The following is a 9,150-nucleotide window of genomic DNA, read 5'->3' as shown; positions in this document are numbered from 1 at the left end:
TCACAGGTAAATTCAAACATAAATCAAAAAAATATCATATACAACATTTCTAAAAAAAAAAGAAACCAAATGAATTTAAAGACATTATGGATGAATTGGGAGATACAGCCATGCCACTTGTTGATTCTTTGCGATAAGAAAAATGTTTAAAGCCACAGGTTTTGTTCTGTAGTTTGTACTATAACTAATAAACAGTCTGCCGGAAATAGGAATTCCTTAAATAAAAATATAGACCGGCGACTAACATTTAAAGTGCAGTTCTTATTGTTTTGTATCACCCTTTCTTAATTTGTCTGAATACTTGCAGCTCACCTAGACAGTTACGAGGCTTCCTCACAAGTTTCTGGACTGCTGTCTCCCCCTATTGGTCCGTGTGGTCACTGCGCAGAGAGACGACGGAGGGATGCGGCTCAGCAACAGCTTCCTACGGTCTGAACTGTCTCTGTGCGCAAACACAACACAACTGCCCGCATTCTTTAGAAGGAAAAAAAAAAAAAAAGGGTTATAAATATTCGCTATAAAAAGTTTTCAAGAGCAGTTTTTAGAGCAGTTTTCAAACGAGAACTGCTCTAATGTATAAATCAACCAAACTGGTATTCAATATCTGAAATCTCATACAAACAGCGGACTATTTTGCATGCAAAAAAAAAAACTCAACTCAACTCAAAGATTTTTCGACATTTAATTGGCAAAGCAAGTAACTGGTCAATCAGGGGACACGTTGTAAAAATATGAAAATGAGTCTGTACGTTATATAAAATTGAAATAAAAGAAAATAAAGTATATAACAAAGTATAATAAATAACTATAAGAACTGCACTTAAAATGTGCCTAAACTTCTAACAGTACAAGTGAGGATTATACTATTATCATGGTCATTTTGTATCTCTAACCAAAGAAAAATTCAGAGAATGTTTTTGTTTTTTTTACCACTTTATATTATTTTTGTTATATAAAAAAATCCTTCAAATTATTGTAACATTTTGTAGTTGTGATTTTTAGGAATTGCCCTACTTTTTTGTCACAGGGTGTTATATTGAACATTGAAGTTTAAACTTTTTGTTATACCTAAAATGTAAATGAAACCAAAGAATATAAGAGAGAAAAACACCTTTTTCCTATTCTAACTGGGGTTTCGCTGTTGTTGACTGCACGAGTTCTTCAGAGCAGAGTCATATTACGTCCCCGCCTACCAAAAGTTTTCCCCCAATCATTTCCTTGCCGTCAAACATAAATCCAGGCTTCGCCGTCTGTGTCTCTAGACTCTCCTGCAATCCTCCAAGAGTAGACATCTCAGTCACATTTCTCCTGAAGCCACAGATGCAAAGCTGAGCATTAGAAAGCGATCACTTGCAATTTCCCTTCTTCTCTGCGAAATTGTGAAAAGTCCAAGGACCGTCAAAAACTTTTATTTTTGACATTTTTGTTGTTGACTTTAAAAGGAGTTTGCCATTCAAGCTGTGCGCCCTTCACAGACTGTCCCTGCAGTCTTTGGGCACAGCACTTGGATTTAGAAAGAAGGATTTTCTCCCCTTTTATTTTTTTTATTTTTTTTTTAATTTTTTTTAATTTTTTTTTATTGCGAGAAGCTTTTCTTTCATTTTTTCGCATGAATCTCCTCGACCCTTACCTGAAGATGACAGAAGAACAGGAGAAGTGTCACTCTGACGCTCCCAGCCCGAGCATGTCTGAGGACTCCGCAGGCTCACCGTGCCCGTCCGGGTCCAGTTCGGACACTGAGAACACCCGGCCGTCCGACAACCACCTCCTCTTGGGTGCAGACTACAAGAAAGAGGGCGAAGAAGAAAAGTTCCCCGTCTGTATCAGAGATGCGGTGTCCCAGGTGTTGAAGGGCTACGACTGGACTCTGGTACCCATGCCTGTGCGCGTCAACGGCTCCAGCAAAAGCAAACCTCACGTCAAAAGACCCATGAATGCATTCATGGTCTGGGCTCAAGCTGCACGGAGGAAGCTGGCCGATCAATACCCGCATCTGCACAACGCGGAACTCAGCAAAACCCTGGGCAAACTGTGGAGGTAGGTTCACTTTGCATTTGCAATCACTTTGCAATCACTGCAAGCAGCGCACGGTTTCTTCGATGAAATGCTCCACCTGTCTGCTGTTTCACGTAGAGCTTCAAAATCTGTTTGGGAATTTGACTCACGCATTTCAAATTACATTTTCTCTGTAATAACTGATTTGTTTTTGTGATTTTTGGATACACTTCTAAATGTAATGTTTAATGTAAAATGAAAACACTGAATGCAATAATTGAGTTAATTGCACATCTCCTACATTCATTTATCAACTGTGCATTGTGCATGTCGTTCATTGAATACGTTTTAATGTAAATTTATAATTCTCCTTGATATTTTTTTAGATTGCTCAACGAATCAGAGAAGCGCCCGTTTGTGGAAGAAGCTGAGCGTTTGAGAGTGCAGCATAAGAAGGACCACCCCGACTACAAATATCAGCCAAGGCGGAGAAAGTCTGTCAAGAACGGGCAAAACGACCCCGAGGACGGCGAGCAAACCCACATCTCTCCAACGGCGATCTTCAAGGCGCTGCAGCAGGCCGATTCTCCAGCTTCAAGTTTGGGCGAGGTGCATTCTCCCGGAGAGCATTCAGGTAAGAAAAGAAATAAAGAAAAAAAAATAATAAAAAAAGATGTTAGGGCCTTGAACAGACACCTGCTAATGATTAGTGAGCCATCATTCAGATATCTGTCAGTGTAGTGTCAACAAACTCCTCCTCCTGAAACCATTTACAAATATACTGATATTTCAATTCACAAGGCAATTCATGCAGGCACATTTGATTCAAACTTTGAGGCTAATTCTGCCTTTTTCTCTAACCAGGTCAGTCCCAGGGCCCTCCAACACCCCCAACCACCCCCAAGACAGACCTCCCCACCAGCAAAGCCGACCTGAAGCGCGAGGGTCGCCCCATGCAGGAGGGCACCAGTCGCCAACTTAACATCGACTTTGGCGCTGTGGACATTGGCGAGCTGAGCAGCGAGGTCATCTCCAACATGGGGAGCTTTGATGTCGATGAGTTCGATCAGTACCTGCCGCCTCACAGCCACGCTGGGGTGACCGGAGCAGCCCAGGCCGGCTACACCAGCAGCTATGGCATCAGCAGCTCCTCAGTCGGCCATGCGGCCAATGTCGGGGCCCACGCCTGGATGTCCAAGCAGCAGCAGCAACACTCTCTGACCACCCTGGGAGGAGGAGGAGAGCAAGGCCAGCAGGGTCAACAGAGAACCACCCAGATCAAGACGGAGCAGCTGAGCCCTAGCCACTACAGTGAGCAGCAGGGCTCCCCGCAGCACGTCACCTATGGGTCCTTCAACCTGCAGCACTACAGCACCTCCTCTTACCCCTCAATCACAAGAGCACAGTATGACTATTCAGACCATCAGGGTGGTGCCAACTCCTACTACAGCCATGCGGCTGGCCAGGGCTCCGGCCTGTACTCCACCTTCAGCTACATGAGCCCCAGCCAGAGGCCGATGTACACCCCGATCGCCGACACCACCGGGGTGCCCTCTGTGCCGCAGACCCACAGTCCGCAGCACTGGGAGCAGCAGCCCATTTATACACAGCTCTCCAGGCCTTGAGGGGGCCTCCATCAGCACTGACTGAACAAGACCCATCAAATCCATAGACTCCTTTCTGCACGGTGGCCTTTGTGCCGCCATGACAAACACCCTTCATCGGCAACATAAAAAACATGACAATGACTTTTTTTATAGTACTGAAAATATATCTTTGGATTGGCTCACAACAGTGCCTTTTGTATTGGTTGGAATTGTGATTATATTTTTTTAGATATAATGTTTAAAAAAAGAAAAAAGAGTTAAATCCTCTGTGAGGACATACTGGTTATAAATATTTTAGTATGTACTGTGTATGTGTTCTGCTCTTGTCATCATCATCATCATCATCATCATCATCATCATCATCATCATACTCAGTGTCATCATCATCGTCGTCATCACAATTTGAAGATTTAATTAATCTAAAGGAGCGGGAATGCCGGGTACAAAACACCCTCAGTGGCCTTACTTCTCTATTTTTTTGTACACAAGTAAGAAACATCAGTTTACTGACACTGCCGTCTTATAATACCTACAGCCTTCATTCTGCTTTGAATTTTTGTACTGTACATATTTTATTGTAATTCCCATGAGACGCAAGAATTAAGCAATGCAGGTTCGAAATAGATTTTAATTTTTGGCCATGATATGACCGTGTCATCAGTGAATTAGTCAAATATTCTACTTCTTGTTCTTTGCTTTAGCTCAAATGATTGTGTTGGAAACGCTATAGCAGGTGCCATTTAATTCTTCTAGGGGCCTTAATGTGTTGCTAGCTGTAACTGAGCGACGCTTGCTTTTATCTGGGTACTGCCTTGATACCATTGGTGCCTCTGGAGTCACAGTGGAGAGGCTCCTTCCACTGGCATCGCAGTGTTGAAACCATGGCATAGTTCTGACTTCCTGCTTGAGGAGATGCAGGACGTGACCTTTGACCTGATTCTCCTCAGCAGCCAGCAGGTCTGAGTCTGGCGTGCTTCTATCATTCCTACAGACCCATCATTTTTTCTAACCTTTTTTCTTAATTTATTCTTTAGCATTAATTTTATTTGAGAATAACTATTTGCAATTATCTTTTTAATTGGGCAGCAGCTAACTGAGATGAAAGGTTTTCAGTGGAGTAGTTTGCTGTCATATGTGGTACAAATTTGTTTATTTATCATTTGTAAATGTTTCCATATTAAAGTTTCTTTTATTCATGATCTAGTTATGTAAAGATTACTTATAATTACACAAAGTCTTTCTCTAAAAATGGAAAAACTGGAAGTTTTCTTTTTTTTTTCTCTAACAAATGAATTAATGGATATGGAAGCTGCGGCTGTTATTTTGTAAAGAATTTACTGGAATCAACAGAATACTTTTTGTTTTTGAAAAAAAGTTGTGTTCCTCATTTTATATTCTGTATCATTAGTTCTCATCTTGTCATCTCCTTAATGCAGTTTCCGTAGGTAAACATGGCATTGTCTTAAAAGCTTATCTTTTGTATTATATTGTTTGCAATAAAAACAAAACACTGAGAAATATGCAATTGTCTGGTTCCCTTTAATTATAAGCATGTTTCATACTGTATTATCCGTGTCAAAGTATTTGTCAGACAACGATCAGTGAGCTAAGTTATGACAAATTGGCAGAAGACTAAATTGAGGTGTTTACTGAGTTTGAATCACTTTGGAGCATCCAACAACAATCCAGATGATTGTTTTAATATAACACACGTAATCTAAATTCCAAACTAATCAGAGGCAGCCTGTCCGATACCCACTGCAGCAGCGTGGTTAAGTTTCCTTTGGACCAAAGTGAAGTGAAAATGAAAATCGGTACATGCATGTTGTGGTACTGGGAACAGTGGTTTTGCTTCTGGCTTCTCAGACCATGAGGTCACAGGTCCATTATTACCACAGACTATTGAGAAGACGTATGTCCACACCCCTCCCCCCCGCCTGTATACACCACAGCTTAAAGAAACAAACTAGACATTGAATATTGTTTATTCATTACTTGCCAAGTAATATAGGAATAGCGCTGACCTTAATAAATCAGTGGCAGTGTAAACACAATCAGGTACTATAGCTTTGTGTTGAAATTTGAGGCCCATTCACTGATGACGTCTCTTTTCTCACATCAACTGGACTGAACCTTTCTCTGCCACCCACGGCTGCACCTCATCTCACTGTGATGACTGGACAGCTTTTTTTTAAGTTCCCTCAACTTATCTTACAACAGATAACATAAAGTCTATTCTTGCAAATCAATAAAAATGAACAAAAAACTATTATATCCAAAAAGTTGTCAAGTTGTATCTACTAAGCTCAACTATTGCCAAATTTAGAACATAACTCATTTCATAACTCATTGTAATATTTTAGAATTGGCACCAGTCTGTGTAACTTCCTCTAAAAATCTCTTGATGAGACCCACAGAAAAAAAGAAGCAGCCTTTTATTATTTTCCCCATGTTGCAACAACGTGTAAAGAGTTATAAAGGAAGGAATCCTGGAGAAGTTGTTAATCAAATTTTAATTGTCTAAATTGCATAGAACGAGAGTTCTAATAACTGTTAAATAGTTTATTAGTAGGTTTAAGTTTAAAACAAATATGTGAGTCTATTTCTAGGGTTTCAAAGTGATAAAAGTAATGTTTAGTAATATTTCTATATACGATACTATCCTAAGATGCCACATGTAGCTCAGTCACATGCTGTTGTGGTTTGTTGAAAGTGGAAAACAGTAACTAAACTGTGGGAATGTGGGTTTTTGGCTGAAAAGGAAATTACACCATTTTAACACATAATACCGCACGGAATTCACTGACTGATGATGACAGTTTATCAGTGGGTGCAGCCTACACTTGGAATTGTGATTAAAAGTTATTTCCACATTGTTTATATATTGTTTTAAATCCCAGCACTGTCAGTGATTTGCAGTTAAAACAATAAAATGCCTAAAGTTGATTATTATGCTCCTCTTTTTATTTTATTATCTCTGCTATCTATTCTTCTTCACTAATTTTGCTTCAAACTGCTGCTAGGACCTAGCTGCTGATTCAAAAAGTATTGTGTTGTATGAACTTTTAAAAAAAAATATATAAAAAAAAATATATCAATATGCAAGACGGTGATCCTACTGCAGGCTGGACTTTGCTGTCTCTGGTTAAATATGAGGGGCTGAGTGTGTGAAGCTCTGAGCCCACCTCCCACAGAGAGCTCCCCTGAGGCACATCCATCACTGGATCTCCAGTGGCTCAGACCCGGAGCGAGGCAGCAGGGCAGCAGGGCCTCGGGGCTTAACAGGGCAAAGGGAGGCCAGTTAGTGATGGCTCGAGGGAGAGCAGAGAGGTTTAGCAGGGGGATCACAAGGAAAGGAACTTTCCTAAGCCACCTTTTCTGTCTTCCAAACGGAGGAATTTTGTTAATGACTGACATGGCTGAGACATTAAGATGCTGGGTCAATACATTTTTTAGATGAATTCAAAATAGGACTCAAAAACGGAAAAACAACAGACGATTTGAAGGGAATAATGGAGCGCATTCAACAAAAAACATTGACATTACAGTTGTTAGGAGGAGTTCTTAATGTAAAATAAATCCTGCCTGACTCAAACAATTGGCAAAATCCATCCCAATGTCCTGAAGCTTTCTGAACTGGCTCCAACCGGCGTAAAGTAACACAGTACTCGAGACATGATTGGCTCCTGATGGAAGACGTTGCCTGAGAGTTAAACCGAAGCCAACATTTCTGTTCAGCAAACAAGGGGAAAAGTCGACTTTGATAAACACAGGTCCATGTTCTTCCAGCTTCAGAGAAGGACCAGAACACGTTTGCTCAATTGTTTCATTGGCGTGTGTGCATGGGAAAATGTGAAAAGTTTACATTTGCAAGTCCAGCTCATCATGAGTTTCGATAAACTGATTGGAAATAATTAGTCTTTTAAAATTAAAATTCATGATTAACAACAACTCCTTAAGACAAACAGTATTTTGTGTTTTCCCTTCCACATAAAAAACAATATTGCCCCTCCGATTAACTTGTAATTTTAAACAGAAAATGAGAGCCTTAACTTTCCATGACACATGACAGTAAGCGTGTGGATGGGATAAAAGTTTTAAAATAAGTCAGAGGAGTTGTTGTGTGTGACATAAATTTAGAGTTAAAGTTCAAGTAGCTTGGCGTTGAAAGCCACTTTCATTTCACTTTGTTTCATCAGAATAGTGTGTCACGAAATCAGGAAATTACATCAGGATTGAGGCTTTCCCTGGGTGAGACCATGCTGACTCATTTGTTGGGCTTTTCTGCCACCGACAGTCTTTCCCAGTAGCAGCCCAAACATGATGATACATTTAATATGTTCCATACATACTGTAATAAAGGCGAGGGATTTAAAAAGCATATTTTCTAAACCGTGAACCCCAGCCTTCTGTCCTAAGCTCAGAGAGTCTCTGGCGGTAGCAGAGTGACCCAGCCAGTAAGTGGATTGGGGGGCTATGATGGGACTGCTCCCCTCTGAACAGCAGGAGTGCACTGATGAATGTTTCCAAGACGGATCGGAAACGAGACCAAATTTTTCTTTCTTTCTTTTTCAGACAGGCCTTTCCATGGGCAATTTTCCCAGGACGACCCCATTATTATTCCACAGAGACGTCTGCCCCCTCCGAACCCTATGGGTGGTCTTTCTGACAGCAGAGGGGAAGAGGAATAGAAAAGGAAAAGGGGGGGAAAAAAATCTGGTGATACACCCGTGGAGACTGGACAACAATAAAATACACAACAAAGTAAAATGAGACAAAACAAGATGACGAGTCAAACAGCAGTCCGGCATATTGCAAGCTTACTCTGTGGACACTGATGGACTGCCTTGTGTGTATAAATCGCCTGTTACAGTATTTCAAAGAAAACCATTTCTAATTGAATCACAGCCAAATTAACATAAAATTGTATTCAGCTATATGTTTGTATTTCAACATAACGTTCTATATCTTATGACCAGTTTGTTTCTGTGATTTGCGAATATGTGCCACTGGTAACCATTCCTCCGTTAAGATTCCCCACAGGGACAGTTTGAATTGACCCCCACACTGAGTTGCTTTTAAATTGTTCAGTCCATAAAATCCTTTCTAAAACCAATAAGAAACATCCAGTGGAGGAAACCCCTGCTAAATCACTGAGAAAGACAAGCTGACCATAAGGCCGTTTCCATGGAAGCTACACCCTCAGCTGAAGAACTACTATGTGCTGATTCAAGTTGGGAGCAAACGTTTCCTACATCCTGAAGCGTATTGATTATTGTATACATTGAGTCACAAGATTTCCCTGAACAACAGTCACAGGGGTCAACAAACTCCTGGGGAATTATATTTATCTAAGTTTACAATCTCTTCTTGCCACTGTTTGATTTCGCTCTCTGTTTGAGTAGACTAAGGAAGTGAGACTTTGCCCCCCAGCCATCCATCTTGCGCTGGGCCCATGAGGACGTCAGCCTGTGCCAAAAGGCCGAGCTGGGCCAGCCTGTTGGAACCCTTGGTGAGCTCCCTGCCTTTGTCTGAGGATGTGGAAGAA

At 41.0% G+C, this 9,150-nt stretch overlaps 1 protein-coding gene across 1 annotated transcript; it reads left to right on the top strand.

Moving 5' to 3' along the window:
* The first annotated feature begins 1,564 nt into the window (after positions 1-1,564).
* Positions 1,565-5,109, top strand: LOC129097876 (transcription factor Sox-9-A-like). Its single transcript, XM_054606768.1, has 3 exons — positions 1,565-2,037; positions 2,382-2,629; positions 2,860-5,109. Exons 1-3 carry the CDS (start codon positions 1,610-1,612, stop codon positions 3,618-3,620), a joined length of 1,437 nt encoding a protein of 478 aa, XP_054462743.1. The 5' UTR covers positions 1,565-1,609; the 3' UTR covers positions 3,621-5,109.
* Positions 5,110-9,150: the final 4,041 nt, after the last annotated feature.

Source organism: Anoplopoma fimbria, chromosome 11 (genome assembly GCF_027596085.1).
Source record: "Anoplopoma fimbria isolate UVic2021 breed Golden Eagle Sablefish chromosome 11, Afim_UVic_2022, whole genome shotgun sequence".
Classification (NCBI taxonomy): Eukaryota; Metazoa; Chordata; class Actinopteri; order Perciformes; family Anoplopomatidae; genus Anoplopoma; species Anoplopoma fimbria.
The sequence above is the reverse complement of the archived record's forward strand: the minus strand, read 5'-3'. Positions and strand labels throughout refer to the sequence as shown.

Excerpts from the sequence above, each read along its gene's own strand:
- LOC129097876 (XM_054606768.1), top strand. The coding sequence starts at position 1,610 with ATGAATCTCCTCGACCCTTACCTGAAGATGACAGAAGAACAGGAGAAG. Across the intron at positions 2,038-2,381 it reads ACCCTGGGCAAACTGTGGAG|ATTGCTCAACGAATCAGAGA; the intron begins GTAGGTTCACTT and ends ATATTTTTTTAG. Across the intron at positions 2,630-2,859 it reads TTCTCCCGGAGAGCATTCAG|GTCAGTCCCAGGGCCCTCCA; the intron begins GTAAGAAAAGAA and ends TTCTCTAACCAG.